We start from the raw sequence: 16,832 nt of genomic DNA, 5'->3' as shown, positions 1-16,832 counted from the left end.
ATGAGATATAGTATTATTATCCTCACTTTACAGATGAGGAAAACTGAGGTTCACAGAGGTAAGGTTGCTTGTCCAAAATCATGACGGGGCTAGTCATCACACAGACCTCTGTATGAACCCAGGCAGTCTGGTTCCAGAGGCCGTTTTCCTAACTACTAGGCCAAACTGCCCCATTGAGAATATTGAGCCTTCTTTAATAAAACAATATTATAGATTATTGTTGCAGAATGGGTATCTGTCATGGAGAGAATCCATTTCAGATTCTTCATTACACAAAGCAGAAAGCTTATGTTGGAGCAGAGACCAGAGATTTAGAAGTCCTGCCTTTGGGTGTACCCCATTGCTTCTGGAGTGTAGGTGTTAAGGGTTTTCTGTAGCCATTCATTACTTCCTGGGAGAGAGTGTTCTTGTACCCAAGTGAGGTGATTTGAAATGTTTTTAAATTTTAAGTCCATTAATGAATAAAACAAGCCTTTGTGAAATATCTTAATTTGAATGAATCAACTCCTCAAAATTGGGGCATGACAGAATTTTTCATAAATTTTGTTTTAGTAACTAAGGGATTGGTTATTTTTATTCAATTTGTATTTAAAGAATTTTCAAAGCTGCCTCCTTCAGTATATTTATACTTTAAATCACACAAAATTTTTATTTGCTTTTGTATCCAGAGAAAATACCAAGGAAAAGGACAAGACAGAAGGTACAGCAGAAGAAACTGAGGAAAGAGAGCAGGCTATACCACGGGGGCGAAAGACTGCCAATAGTCAAGGCCGCCGAAAGGGCCGCATCACCAGGTCCATGACAAATGAAGCTGCTGCTGCCAGTGCTGCAGCTGCAGCAGCCACAGAGGAACCTCCTCCACCTCTGCCACCGCCACCAGAACCCAGTGAGTGGTCAGATTGGAGTGAGCAGGCTATACTGTTTGTTTGGGATTCTGTTTCAGTGCTAGGGTGGGGCAGGAGGGACCTCTGAAACTAACAACCTAGAACAGGGGTTTCAAACTCATTTTCACTGGGGGCTACATCAGCCTCATGGTTGCCTTCAATGGGCCAGATGTTATTTTAGGGCCGTACAAATGTAACTACTCCTTAACTAGGGGCAAGGAGCTCGGCGCTGCTGCCGGCTAGAAACCAAGTGCCAGGCTGGATAAAACAAGGTGGAGGGCTGTATTCATCCCAGGTGCCTTGGGTTTGCCACCTGTGACCTAGAAATAATTTTCAAGTCAGGCCTTTACATTTTCCAAACTTTTTATATGAAAGTCTTTCGTAAAAGGACAACAGTCCCAATTTTGGCTACTCTAATGGACCTATATTTCTTTTGACTCATTTATAATCCTAGTATACATGCTACTTTATTTTCTGATGTTTTCACTTGGCATATATCATGAATATTTTCTGGTTTCTAAACGATCTCCAATTTTACTTTTTTGATGGCTGTGAAATATTGACATTGTGCTGTCCCCTGAGGCACAATTTCCTGAATAGTTCTCTATTGCTGAGTGACAAGGCTATCCCCTCCCTTCCTCTTGAACTTTATATATAGCACAGTAATTTTTTAAAAGATACCATTTATTTATTTAAAGTTTTATTTACTTCCTAGAGAGAGGAAAAGGGAGGGAGAAAGGGAGGGAGAGAGACATTGATGTGGGAGAGATACATCAATCAGTTGCCTCTCGCACGCCCCCTGTTGGGGACCTGGCCCACAACCCAGGCACATGCCCCAACTGGGAATTGAACTGATGACCCTTTGGTTTGCAGGCCAGCACTCAATCCACCGAGCCACACCAGCCAGAGAGATAGTACTGTAATTAAAAAAAATTTTACGTAGCATTTTCCTTTCATTAAATTGTTTTTCATAGGAATAAATTCTTAGACAAGGGAATATTGGGTCTAAGAGTCCAAGCATTTTCCTCTCTAGGATTATGTTAATGATGAATACCACCATTTGGTCATTCAGTGTTACCACTTTCACTATAACATTAAGTATGGAAAAAAACACAAGTTCTGTTTTTTTTAAGAATGGTAAGAATGATGTGCGGAAATAACTGGACAAGCAGATGGGGGAGATTACAAATGGCTGTATTTGAACTCACTCCTGCTTTGCTAATGAAGAGGGAGCTTACAAATATTTTTAAATAGAGGAGCACTTTGATTAGGCCAGTGTTTAGACAGATAACTGATGACAGCTGTGGAGGTAGAAGAGGGACCAGCTTTCAGATTGGAATTGACACAGTTATTGGATGTGATTGGTAAATGGAAGGAAGGATTCAAAAATTACACTGAGGATCCTGTTAATAATTTCAAGTGACTAGGTGGATTGTAGTACTATTAGTTGAGAAGGGGAATATAGCAGAAGCTCATTTCAGGCCTGATTGTCCCAATTTTCTTTCTAAAGTAAAAGAGAAAGTGTTCGGGTCATGATCCATCTGTGTTTACTAGATGTCAGGCACTAGGGGTGAACATAATAGCCTCCAAGCTCTGGCCGAGTGGTCCAGTTGTTCAGAGTGTCGTCTCATACAACAAACGGTTGTAGGTACCATCCCTGGTTGGAGCACATTCAGGAGGCAACTGATCAATGTTTCTCTATCACATTGATGCCCGTCTCTATCTGTAAAAACAAAACAAAAAAAAGTAAATATATCCTCGGGTGAGGATTTTAAAAAAAGAGCTTCCAAAAGTTGGGAGAGATAGAGGAATCAGAGAGGAGGAGAGAACTATTCCTGGATCAGAAGGTGGAGTACTGTTCCTTTCTTTGACACTTCAGGAGAGGAAGGTGGACTCTAGTAAGTAGGAAGGCACTGAGTGAGATGGGACTTCTTAGAAAATAAAGTAATGGTTCACGTGTCTATGTGTTCAAACATGTAGATAAGGGCTGAACTTTAAAAAACAGTGAGAAGGATCACCAATGTGTTGAAATTTCCCCTTTAATTTGATGGGGGAAGAAGCTGATACCATCCTATTTCCATAGTTGTTTAACCGAATGCTTTAAACAGGCTTTATGTCACATAAATAGGTTATAGATTATGTTGTTGGTGCCATATAATCTATGAATGAAGGAATTAGCTTAATTTTTCTCTCTCTTACTGGGTTATTTCTCTTTAGTTTCTACAGAGCCTGTAGAAACCTCTCGATGGACAGAAGAAGAAATGGAAGTTGCTAAGAAAGGTAAGTGATAGTTCAGATTCCTTTGGGGTTTTTTTGCTTGTTTGTTTTAGGATTATTAATAATGAGTGAGATAGTGCTAATTTTTTAATAACAAAATAGTTTTTCCACAATGATAAATAGAATTTAGAGGTAAACTTACCAAGTTTTTTTTTTACCATGTTGTATCTTGTAAGGTACCCAAGGTGTGCCTTCTTGAAGAGGCCCACTTTTGAGGGATTTAAGGTTCTCATTTCCTTAGAGAACAAGTAGGCTATTTTCACTTTTCCAGAATAGTTGTGATTAAATGCTGTTACAGTTGTTTTGGAAGGTTTTCATAGAAAAAGTCTGTATTTCTGTTACTTAAAAAGTTTCATTCACTAGAGTGGTAAATATTTTTTTAGTTTCCACTTGGTAAGGCATTTGATTATAAACTACTAAGAAATTACACTGCAGTTCAGAGAAGAGAGCATGGACTTTGTGACCAGACAGACAAAAGGTTGAATCCTGTCTCTGCCACTTCATAGCTGTGTGCCCTTGATCTTATCCTGGAACATTATGTATCTTGTTGTTGCTGTTGCTTATTAATGTAATATAAAAATTTCTAATGAACTAAAATTTCTAATAGGATAAATTGGGTTATAAATAAATAATTTACTTTTTAAATAAAATAATTTTGAGAAAGATGACCTGATTTTGGGGGGGGTAAGCATTTATATTATAGTTCTAAAGAGAAGTTATTATAAATAGCTTGACTTTTAGTGACATATTTTAGACTTACTTTCTGTTAAGCGGGTAGTGAGTGATATACTTCAGAATCATATAAACCAACTTTACCAAAATTACAGCAGTTCTTTTATTTGAAACTTGTCATGATTAGAAAATTTGTGATCTCTCATGATTATATGTATAACTTTTTAAAAGATTCACATTTATTCTTGGCTGATCATCAAAATGTCATAGTGAAATAAGTAGATATTGGCTATATCATAATCTTTTTCAGGTACTTATATTTATATATGACTGTTTAGTCACCATTCTTTTTATCTCTTACTCATGTGTTGAGCAAGATTTAGGAGTGATCTTTCAATTATTAAGGAAGCTATGGGTGTTAACCTTGAAAAACTGGAAGTTTTTACTTAGGTTCATCTGTATCTAAAGTATATCTTTGGCTGTATAGCTCTTATGTATGTATGTATGCATTTATATACCCATGTTCCTTGCCCATATGTGTGTGCGTGCGCATATATGTATTATTTGATGAAAGAAGTATCATGTGCCATAGGGTTTGTGATGCATTCTCCTACAATAGGTGTTTTTAAACTGGTTTAATTTTTTGAGGGCATTCCATGATTGTGAATGAACTGAAGTCATGCTGATTATCTGTGGAGGCATACACACACACTCTCTCTCTCTCACTCATATAGTGTGGGGCAAAAGTAAGCTTACAGTTTTGAGTATGCAAAAGTTTATTCTTGCATTATTATTTAATGATTGTATTATTTTTGTATGAACAAATGTAAACCTACTTTTACTCCACCCTGTATATATCTTTGTTAATCACTTATATTTGATTACATTAGTAACTTGATACACTGTTTTCAAAGATTTAGAGTACCTTAATCAATTTACAAGTGTTTGAACCATTGCTATGGGTCCAGCATTGTCCTAGCCCTCTGGGAGATACATAAAGATAAGATTGAATCTTTTCATTAATGAACATGTTTTAATTTGGGTAGAAAAATAGAACTGTTACCGAGTTTTCTATCAATACATATTTCAGTAAGTACTGAACTATATCAATAAATAATTAAAAACACTTTTACTGTTAATGATTGTGAATACAGTGATTAGGCTGATTTTGTTATTTCTTTTGTTTGCTTTAGTGGGTTACTGTTCATTAACATTTGGTCTTTTTTAAAATACAGGTCTAGTAGAACATGGTCGTAACTGGGCAGCAATTGCCAAAATGGTGGGAACTAAAAGTGAAGCTCAGTGTAAAAACTTCTATTTTAACTATAAAAGGAGACACAATCTTGACAATCTTTTGCAGCAGCATAAACAGAAAGTGAGTATATTAGGATGGTGAATCTTTTACTTACAATTTTTTTGCCTAAAGTTTTTTTTTTTGAGCTTTAAAGTTTGGTTTTGAGAGAAACTTGTGTAGCTTATATTTTTATTTATTGTATTTACCTGTAAAAAATAGTTTCTTAGCACAAGTTGGCTGTTTATTTATGACCAAAGGAATAAAATCTTGGTTAGTAATAATGCGAATTCAGTACTCTTGAATTATTGTAAATTGGATTTCAATAATAGATGCATTTTGGAGTTTGAATTGAAAACTAGAGTTGGAATGCTTTTGACAATGTTGAATGAGTTGATTAACATATTACAAAACATTTTCCTAGAAAGGTTACATGGGATAAATGGTAAAAACCAGAAAGTATAAGATTATTGAAACTTTCTTAACAGGGAAACTTCAGTGCTCTCAGAGTCTGTAGGGCTCTTTGAGGGTTCTATGATGTCAAGACTGTTTTCATAAAATCTTAAGATGTTATTTATTTTTAACACTATATTGACATTTGCATTGATGGTTGAAACCAGGACACCATTGTACTAAGTACTCAACTTATTCTTAGCTCCAAGTATTTGCATTTTTTTTTTAAGCTAGTCTAACTTAAGAATGTTCTTGATGGACTTCCGGCCAAGATGGAAGCGTAGGTAGATAGGCATTGCTTCCTTGCACAACTAGAAGAAGGGCAACAGCACATTTAAAAACAAAACACAACCAGAATTGTCAGAAAATTGAACTGTATGGAAGTCCAGTAACCAAGGAGTTAAAGAAGAAACATTCATCCAGGCTGGTAGGCAGGGTGGAGAAGGAAGTTGGGATAGAGAGGACATGCGGCAAGGCAGTGGACCAGGTGAGGTGGCAGCTGGTGGACCTACAGATCCTACATTTGTGTGCAGATAAGCCAGGTGGAACAGCTGGGCAACAAGACAGACCACACAAGCCAGGGTTCCAGTGCAGGAAACTATAGAGCCTCAAAACCTCTTGCTATAAAATCCTGTGGGGGGTGTGGCAGTGGGATAAACTCCTAGCCTCAAAGGAGAGTTTGTTGGAGAGACCCACAGGATCCTAGAATGTACACAAACCTACCCACCTAGGAATCAGCGCCAGAAGGGCCCAATTTGCTTGTGGGTAGCAGAGGAAATGACTGAAAATGGGGTAAGAGCAGAGCAAGCAGCATTGTTTCCTCTCTGACCCCTCCCCCACATACAGCACCATGACACAGGGGAGTGGGTTGCCCCACCCTGGAGAATACCTAAGGCTCTGCCCCTTACAAGGTAACAGGTGCATTGAGACAAAGCCATAAGGCCCAAATGAAAGAACAGATCAAAACTTCAGGAAGAGAGCTAAGCAATGAGGAGATAGCCAAACTATCAGATGCAGAGTTCAAAACATTGGTAATTACAATGCACACAGAAATGATTGAGTACAAACACAAAATAGAGGAAGAAATGAAGGCTATGAAACCTGCAATAAACGAAAATGTACAGGGAACCAACAGTGCAGGGAAGGAAACCAGGACTCAAATCAATGATTTGGACTAGAAGGAAGAAATAAACATTCAACCAGAACAGAATGAAGAAACAAGAATTCAGAAAAATGAGGAGAGGCTTAGGAACCTCTGGGACAACTTTAAATGTTTCAACATCCAAATCATAGGGGTGCCAGAAGACGAGGAAGAGGAAGAAATTGAAACTTTATATGAGTGAAAGACAAATATCATATGATCTCACCTTTAACATGAACCTAAATAACAAAACAAAGAAACAAGCAAAATATAACCAAAGACACTGAAATAGAGGACAGGCTGACAGTGACCAAGGGGAGAGAAGAGGGAATTTCAGGGGAGAATGGGAAGGGTTTACAGGAACAAATTTAAAGAACACATGGGCAAAAACTAGGGGAAGGGTGGTAATGGGAGGGAAGTGGGGAGGGTTGGGTGGGTGGGCTGGAATGGGAGTGAAAGGGAGAAAACTGTACTTGAACAATGATTAAAATAAAAAAAAATAATGAACAACAACAACAAAAAAAAGTAACAAAGGGAGGTTTCCGCAATCTGGCAAAGGAAATAAGCTTCTAGGAAGTCTGGGAAGCCCAGAGAGTCCCAAAGAAATTGGACCCAAGGAGGAACACAAGACATACCATAATTAAATAACCCAGGATTAAAGATAAGGAGAAAATCTTAAAAGCAGCAAGAGGAAAGGAAAGAGGTACCTACAAAGGAGTTTCCATAAGACTGTCAGCTGATTTCTCCAAAAGAGATCTTGCAGGCAAGAAGGGGCTGGAAAGAAGTATTCCAAGTCATGAAAGGCAAGGACCTACATCCAAGATTACTGTATCCAGCAAAGCTGTCGTTTAGAATGGCAGGGCAGATAAAGTGCTTCCCAGATAAGGTCAAGTTAAAGAAGTTCACCATCACCACACCCTTACTATATGAAATGTTAAAGCTACATCTACGTAAAAGAAGATGATAAAAAATATGAAGAGTATAGTGACAACAAACTCATAACTATCAACAACTGAATGTAAAAAAACATACACTAAGCAAACAGCTAGAATAGGAACAGATTCACAGAAATAGAGATCACATGGGGGGTTATCAGCGGAGAGGGGGAAGAGGAAGAATGGAGGAAAATGTACAGGGAATAAGAAGCATAAGTGGTAGGTAGAAAGTAAGGGGAGATTAAGAATAGGATCGGAAATGGAGAAGCCACAGAACTGAATGTGTCACCCATGAACGTGTCCTAAGAGCGGGGGGTTACACTGGTGAGAGGTGGGGTGCAGGGCGAAGGGTAATAAAGGGGAGAGAAAAAAATGGGGTAACTGTAGTAGTAAAATCAATAAAGTACACTTAAAGAATGTTCTTGATGAAGCAATAAAAATTAGCTTTACTAAATACATCTTGACCATTGAGTACATATATATCTGCGTGGTGAAATGAGAAGTGCACATAAAGCCCTTCTACTCGCTACCAAAGTATGATGGCTTTCTCAAGGAAAAGCACTTCTGAAAATTGAGTTCCAAGCCTCTCATTTTTCATGGAATGTCATTTTTAGTTGAAAGAATGACAGGCAAACTATGGTTTTTCAGACTGGATATTTTGAAGATGTTGTCTTAAAAATGAATGAATTTGCCTTTTCATAGAAAACAACCAATACTATTTGTTGCCACTTTTAACTTTTGAGCTTTCAAACAAAAATTAGAATTTTGGAGACTGCGTATCTCTCACCATGAACTTAACATATTCCAAATACTCAGATTTCTCTCATGAGCTCAGTGGTAATAATTAGTAATGTGTTACTTTTAATTATAAAAATCTGCCTTACTCAGTATTTTCCAAATGAGATCAGTTCATGATGTCACAATGGATATCAGATTCATGGAATGTTTAATACACTGAAGTGCAAGATGAATGAATGGTTTTTAATAGAGTATAAAAATGTATGGACATGTTTTTGGATTTCACATTGCAGCTAAGTTTTGAGAAATGGCTGCTTGCCAAGTTTTGGTGCAATATTAAAGAATAGCATTCACACTCATCTGAAAACACTATTAAAATATGCTTTCATTTTCAAACTACATATCTCTGTGAGGTCAGAACGCTTAAAATTCCTTTAATCAAAGCAGTAATATCTCCACAGATTAGATTACATGTAGAAGCACATTTGAGAGTTGTGCTGTTTCCTAGTAAGGCAGACATTAGAGATTTCCAAAAACAATGCTACTTTTTCTCTAAGTTATTGTTTTGTTTTGGAAAGTAATTTTTTAAGTGTTATCAGCATATAAATTTATTTGAATTCAAAATAATATAGTTCTATTTAGAATACTATAATAATTATCTTAAGCAATTACCATCCAGTGGCTATGAAACAGGTATAAAGGTGTCATTCTTTTGAAGTAAAAAATATGTAAGAATAATGTACAAGGAAGGAAAAATATAAAAAAGTTTGCTGAATATCAGGAATTGTTACAAGACGGACACAAAAGATACTGTAATGGTGTCCAAATTATAAAACATACAGCAAGGATTTCTCTTGCTTTAGCAGTGCCCTGGAAAATAGCTCAGTAGCCTCAGTAATGTGAAAATACCACCACTTGGTTATAAAAGGCCAACTGGAAAGTAGTTTTTTTATTTAAAATATATTCTTTATGGTGACATGCAATGTGTTTATTGTTATTTTTAAACAAATTAATATTTTAAATGTTTCTCATTTTTTATTTCAAATGTAGTAAATATCAATATATATTTATATTGAAGAAAAACTCTTTAGGGTCTTGAATACTTTAAAAAAAATTTTTTTATCCTCATGTGGGGATATTTTTTCATTGCTTTCAGAGAGAGAGCAAGCAAGCAAGAAAGAAACATTAGTTGCTTACCTTCTCATAAATGCCTCAACCAGGGATCAAACCCCATACCCTGGGTATGTGTCCTGATCAGGAGTGGAACTTGAAACCCTTTGGTCTACGGGACGACACTACAACCATCTGAGCCACACTGGCCAGGGCAAGGGTCTTGAATACTCTCAAGGCGTGTGATGTTCTTAAACCAAAAAGTATGAGAATCATTAAGAATGGTAGAATGCCTTGGGTCTGTCCCTCAGGGCAGGTAGGTTCTTCAGAAAAGCCACAGTCCCAGAGAGAGTGGAGTACTAGGAAGCATGATAGGGTCACTGAACCAACTCAAGAGACAGCAAAGAAAAGGCTGGCACAGAGAATGGAGCACCAGTTTTTCCACAAACATTGTGTTTCTGTACAAGAAAACTATGTAAACGACTTCAATATCCTTGGAAGAGATCTTTGAAAACTATAATAATTGACAACTCAACATAAGCTTTTGCATATCAGGTAGAGAGTTGCTTAACAAACTCATATAAAAAATACAGTGAGGACAAATTCTACCAACGAGAATACAATGAGAGAAGAACAGAACTTTTACTGATGTAATTTCTCTGTTTAGTGCCATCTTTTAGAATTAGAAATACTAAATGGGTATATTCCTTGTAGGAATTTTTTTTTAGGTTTTATTTATTTATTTTTTAGAGAGGGAAGGGAGGGAGAAAGAGAGAGAGAGAAACATCAATGTGTGGTTGCTGGGAGTCATGGCCTGCAACCTAGGCATGTACCCTGACTGGGAATCGAACCTGCGACATTTTAATTTGCAGACCATGCTCAATCCACTGAGCTACGCCAGCCAGAGCTAGGAATTTTTTTAATGAAACACAAGATTAACAAAATCTGAGTAAGATGGAGGTATAAAATACACTTTGTTTAATAGCATTCTTACCAGTTGTTACTTTTGTAATTTAATCATAAACATGTTTGAGAAATACAAATAGCTTAACTATGTTCATCTGGTCTGAATGATTTGACATTCTGAAATATTTTCTAAGAAGACTGTTTGTCAGTATATTTGGTTTGTCAATACCTTTGTCAGTGTTACTTTTGAAATGCAACTACTTCTAGAGATGAGCCATTCTTGCAAGTTATATTTTACATTATTAATATGTTCATGTAATATGTCTGAGATTTGCTTAACAATAAATCAATGCAGAATGGGGATGGTGGAAAGTGGGTTGAGTGTAGATGAAACAGGATTTGCCCCTAACTTCTGGATGTGTTTTTCTATTTCCATAATAAAAACTAAGAAGAAAAATAAGAATGATATATTAGGTAACAAGAATGCATATGCTTAAACTGATTAAGATTTGAGCTATAGTAAGAGTACATGAAGTATAACATTGATTTAAAAAGTTACATACAAAAGAGGTTTTAGGTTAATAACAAATGCAAGCTCTGTTAAAAAGTGTGCTGTAGCAACTAAAACATAAACTAACAACAAAAAAATCTGAGGAGAGACTTGACTTCAAAACCATTGAAATGGTTTGGGGGAAAAAATCAAAGAATGAATCAGACATGTTTTTAAAAGATATACTTTGTATTATCAGCCAGGGCTCTTCAGAGAAGCAGAACCAACAGGGAGCGGCGTGGTGTATTGCAAAGCAGGAGAAACGAAGTGGGAGTGAGACTGATTTATTTTAATAAATTGGTTCATGATTTTGGAGGCTCAGCGTGTACAAAGTCCTATGGGATAGACTGATAGAATGAATACTCAAAAGACTTGCAGTTGGAGTACAAAAGCAGTCTGCTGGCAGATTTCCTTCTTGCTGTAGTGTGTATGTACTAGAGAGTAGGGTGAAGGGAGCTGTCAGTCTTAGTTCTGTTAAGAGTAAAGGCTCACCCGAGTTATGGAAGGTAATCTGCTTAACTCAGAAGCCTATTGATTTACATGCTAATTTCATTCAAAAAACATGTGCACAAAAACATCCAAATGTTCGACCACATATCTGGGTACTATGGCCCAACCAAGCTGATACATGAAATTACCATCACAAAGGTCTTTAAAATGTCTTGTTCTTTTTATTTATTGATTGATTGATTTTAGAGAAAGGGAGAAACATCAGTTTGTTGTTCCACTTATTTATTCAGGGTACTTGCATGTACCCTGACTGGAGATCGAAGCCACAGCCTTGGCATATTGGGATGATGATCTGACCAACTGAGCTACTAGGCCAGGGCTGTTGTAATCATTTTATACTGTTTGTTTGTTTGTTTGTTTTAATCCTCACCTGGACATGCTTACCGATTTTACAGAGTGGGGGAGGGGGTGAGAGAAACATCTGTGTTAGAGAGAAACATCAATGGATTGCTTCTCATACACTCCTGGACCAGAGGCCAAACCTGCAGCTTAAGACATGCACCCTGAACGGGAATGGAACCTGCAGCCTTTCGGTTCATGGGACTATGCTCCAACCAACAGAGCCATACCAGCCAGAGCCTGATCATTTTAATTACAGCTGAAATAGGGCAGTAGGCTTCATTTATTGGTCTAGAGTGTCTTGTCTTTTAAAAAAGATGTTGGAAAAACAACGAAATGTCTAGTGTCTGTTCAGAGTCAGTGGAAGATATATGAGTTCTGTCCAGAAAAAGTCCAGCCATTGTTAATATAATGAGAATGATTTGCACAACATCAACGTAGTCTGGCAGCCAAGGAGAATGTACTAGAATGCACATGTATGAACAATGATGACTTCATGTACTAGTCAGGGGGGTGATAGATGCTGTCAAGTGAGCATGTGTACTGTCTGGCTGTAGCATTCAAAATGACTGTGCCGATAGAGCAATGAATCTGCATCAGATTTTGCATTAAGCTTGAACATTCCTCCATGGAAACTATATGGATGATTCAGAAGGTCACAGCTATGGGCAGCTGGTAATTGGCAGCTTCTTCACGACAATGCACCTGCTCGGGCATCACTTTTCATGCAGGATTTTTTGTTGAAACATCAACTCACCCAGGTGACTCAGGCTCCCTGCAGCCCAGATTTGGAACCCTGTGACTTCTGGCTTTTCCCAAAACTAAAATCACCTTGAAAGGGAAGAGATTTCAGACTGTTGGTGAGATACAGGAAAATATGACGGGACAACTGATGGCAATTGGGAGAACTGTGTGAGGTCCCAAGATGGTTACTTTAAGGATACTGAGGTGTCATTGTCCTATGTACAGGATATCTAATATCTTCAATAAATGTCTCTAGTTTTCATAGATAAGAAAATGCTTAGAGATATAGATTATTGTTTGTGAAGATTCCACATTTTAACTTATTATTTTTATTAGAACAATACATTAATAGGGAGAGGAGTAAAGGAGTTTTGTGATTTGGGGCTATTTGCTCATGTGTAGTGGTAATTTAAAAATGGTTCAGATGTTACTTTTGATCAACTTGATGAAAGCAGTTCATTTACACAAAGGACCAGTTAGTGGTTCCCTAGAGCAGCAGTCTCCAGCCTTTTTGGCACCAAGGACTAGTTTTGTGGAAGACAGTTTTTCCATAGACTAGGGGTGAGGGGGTGGTTTCAGGGTGATTCAAGTGCATTACATTCAAGCCCACCTCCTGCTGTGTGACTGGGTTCCTAACGGCCTGGCCCACATACTAGTCTAAAGCTGGGAGGTTGGGCTTCCCTTGTCCTAGAGAACTTTAATCAGAGCAGCTGTCAAACATGCAGCATTCTCTTTTAGAGTGTGTATATTAGTGTTCTCTGTGATTTCAAATGTAATTTTATTTTGTTGTTTAAATCATAAATAACTTACTTTAATATGTTTTACTCTAGACTTCACGAAAACCTCGTGAAGAGCGAGATGTGTCTCAATGTGAAAGTGTAGCCTCCACTGTTTCTGCTCAGGAAGATGAAGATATTGAAGCCTCCAATGAAGAAGAAAATCCAGAAGACAGTGAAGGTATCTTAAAATCTTAAATATAATTGTGACTTCTGCTAGCCCAAATGTGTAATTTTTAGTTTAGTGATTTGACTAGTTAGGAATTGCTTCATGAAGAAAAATAGTACGGCAGCCCTGGCTGGTTGTAGCTCAGTGGATTGAGCGTGGGCTGTAAACCAAAGGGTCGATAGTGTAATTCCCAATCAGGGCACATGCCTGGGTTGTGGGCCAGGTCCCCAGTAGGGGGTGCACAAGAGGCAACCACATACTGATATTTCTCTCCTTCTCTTTCTCCTTCCCTTCCCCTCTTTCTAAAAATAAACAAGTAAAATCTTTAACAAAAAATAGTACATCAGTGTTTTCATGGCACAGAGACTTTAAACTTGAATGGAGTTATTTATTCAACCAACATATATTTATAGCACTTGGACCGTCTTAGGCCCAAGTGCTACAAATGGGACATCTTGAAAATGGCAGTCAAACTTCAAACACTTAAGTGCCAATGTCAGTATTTCTTATCTTTTTGATAGTAGCCATTTTAATAGGTGTGAGGTGATCACTTGCTCTTTTCTATGTTCTCTTTGCTGTTCCTGAGCAAAGCAACCTCACTTCAGGGGCTTTTGTGTGTGCTAATCCTCTGCCTGGAGTGCTCTTCCCCAAAATGTGCCCATGGCGCAGTTTTCTCATTTACTTCCAGGCTTCTGTTGAAATGTCACTTTACCTCCTTACCAACTGGTTCCCCAGTTGTTTTTTTATTTATTCACTGTACTTATTACCTCCTGAAATAAAATATATAAGAAATAAAATATATTTTCTATTTATTATTGTATTTTTATACTAGAATGTCAGCTCCATTAAAATGTAGTTTGATTTTTTCACTGCTTCTGTCCCCAATATTTCAAACAGCTATAAATTATCCTCATTTATCCTAAGTTATTTTCTAAAAGTTTTAAAAACTCTATTCCATTTAGAATTATTTTTATGTGTAGTGCAAGATAGAAACCTGTATTTTTTCTTCCAAAGAGAGAGCTAATTTGTTAAATAAGTCATTCTTTACCCAGTGATTTGAAATACCACTTTTGGTGTATACTAATTTCCCATATACTTTAGGATCTAAGCTTACACATTAGCTTCTGTACCACTGATTTATTTCGTCTATATTGTGGCAGTTTCAAACATGTTGTGATACATTGGCTTTATAATAAGATTGAACATCTGGAGAAGCAAATCTCTGTTCTGGTACTTTTCATAAATTTTTTGGATTTTCTCAGGGACTTTTTCTTTTTTTTTAAAGATTTTATTTATTTATTTTTAGAGAGGGAAAGGAGGGAGATAGAGAGAAGCATCAATGTGTGGTTGCTGACGGTTATGGCCTGCAACCCAGGCATGTACCCTGGCTGGGAATCGAATCTGCGACACTTTGGTTCACAGCCCACGCTGAATCCACTGAGCTATGCAGGGCGGGACTTTTTCATATAAGCTGTAAGTTTGTTTATCTAGCTTAAGAAAGTTTTCTTAAAACTATTGGGATTCTCATTTGAGGTACATATTAATTTTAGAGAGATTGAAATTTTTATGTTGTCTTGTAGTTTAAGAAAATAATTTTAAAATGTAATGTTCCAGTGAACATTTCTATATACTATTTACAACAGTGACAAATTGAATACAATAATGGAGGAAAGGTGAAGTAAATTTAACACATATTCATGGCCCTTTATTCACTTTATGCTTCAGCAACTATTTGAGTCTATTGTGTGCCAGGCACAGTACTTGTCACTAGGATTTAAATGATAAGCAAAATAAATTATTTCTGCCAGGAATCAAGTAATTGGGAATAAATGTAAGATTGTAACTGTAACCAGTATTATGTGTTGTAAGAGCCATAGTAGCAAAATTTAACTTTTTTGAGGAAAGTATAGAAGTTAAAGCATATGAGGTTGGCAGGGGCCCACCAGCCTGGGCCTTGTAAGAAGACTATACTCAGAATTTTTGGACTCTATCCTAAGAGCAATGACGTTTCCTTGAAATGTTTTAAGAGGTAATAAAAAAGGGTGGAAAAGGGTAGGAGAGAGTGTGAGTAAATCTGGGTAAGATTTGGCTTTTAAAAAGCATTATTTTAGAGAATGATCTGAGGTGGAAGGCAAGAAGAAAAGTCCTATTTGAACTAGAATGGCAGTTGTGAAGTTGAATAGAAATGGATAGATTCAGGGAATATTTTTAGAAAGAAAACCTGTGAGACTTGACTAGGCAAGATATGGGAACATGTGATAGGAACATTTAAAAGCATTATGGTTTGTGCCCAGTCTGGTGTGGCTCAGTTGGTTGGAGCATTGTCCCATCAACAAAGAGGTGGTGTGTTCGATTCCTGGTCAAAGCGCATACTTGAGTTGAGGCTTTGGTGTTTCTCTCTCATGTTGATGTTTCTCTCCCTCTCTCTTTCCCCAACCCTTCCTCTCTCTCCAAAGCAATTTCAAAAAATAAAAATACAAAGTTTCTGGTTTGTTTAATGACTAATAAACACTAGAAATGAACCTGATTTCAGAGCAGATACAGTCCAGTGTCAAACATTGAATTTGTGATTTGTTTGAGATATCTAGTTAGAAATATCAAAGCATTAAAAGTATACTTATAAAATTATTCAAGTGATGTGGAGAAAGATCAGTGTTGTGACCTTACATTAAAATTCTGTAATATTATTATAGAGCTTTGCTATCCAATGTGGTAGCTGTTGAGGTCTTGAAATGTTGACTAGTGCAATTTGAGATGTGTTAAAAATGTAAACTATAATCAGAGTTTGAATTTGAAGACTTAGTACCAAAAAAAGGTAAAATATCTTATTACTAGTTTTCTGTGTTGATTACATGTTTAAATGATGTTTTGAAATGATAAATAAAACATATTATTAAAGTTAATTTTATCAGTCTCTTTTTCACATTTTAATGAGGCCACCAGAAAACTTACAAATGCAGATATATCTTGCATTGTGTTTCTGTCCCAAGTTGCTGTTCTAGGGTGTAAATTTTCGTGGTAAAAAGAAAAGCACAGAAACAGGCTAGTGGAAATAAACCAGAATGATACCATTTATGGGAATGGTTTTGTTTAGTTTCATTTTTTAAATTTCATATATATTAATTTCATTTATTAAAAGCATTTTACACTTTCAATTTCAGAAGATCAAGATAATTTAATCTTTCTCTTTCATACTCTGTAAAAAACTGGCTTTCCCAGTGGCTGTTATACTTCAGTAAGTTCATTGAAGGAGTATTATTCATCCTAAACAACTATTTTCAAGCATGGTTTCTGTCACCACCTGAAATGTGTTTATTATTAGATTTTTATGCTGTAT

The 16,832-nt window shown here is 36.7% G+C and overlaps 1 protein-coding gene across 13 annotated transcripts in view; it reads left to right on the top strand.

The window, feature by feature from the left end:
• Positions 1–16,832, top strand: part of NCOR1 (nuclear receptor corepressor 1) — a 196,214-nt gene that overhangs the window by 115,363 nt on the left and 64,019 nt on the right. For all 13 annotated transcript variants that reach the window (XM_045824329.1, XM_045824328.1, XM_045824336.1 and 10 more), the window contains 4 exons: positions 669–886; positions 3,102–3,164; positions 5,069–5,208; positions 13,381–13,507. In XM_045824329.1, the coding sequence (XP_045680285.1) occupies positions 669–886; positions 3,102–3,164; positions 5,069–5,208; positions 13,381–13,507 (548 nt within the window). The remainder of the gene's footprint in view (positions 1–668; positions 887–3,101; positions 3,165–5,068; positions 5,209–13,380; positions 13,508–16,832) is intronic.

This window comes from Phyllostomus hastatus, unplaced genomic scaffold, assembly GCF_019186645.2.
Source record: "Phyllostomus hastatus isolate PE091 unplaced genomic scaffold, TTU_PhHast_1.1 phas_scaffold_55, whole genome shotgun sequence".
Classification (NCBI taxonomy): Eukaryota; Metazoa; Chordata; class Mammalia; order Chiroptera; family Phyllostomidae; genus Phyllostomus; species Phyllostomus hastatus.
Note: the sequence above shows the minus strand (reverse complement) of the source record. Positions and strands in the feature narration are given on the sequence as shown.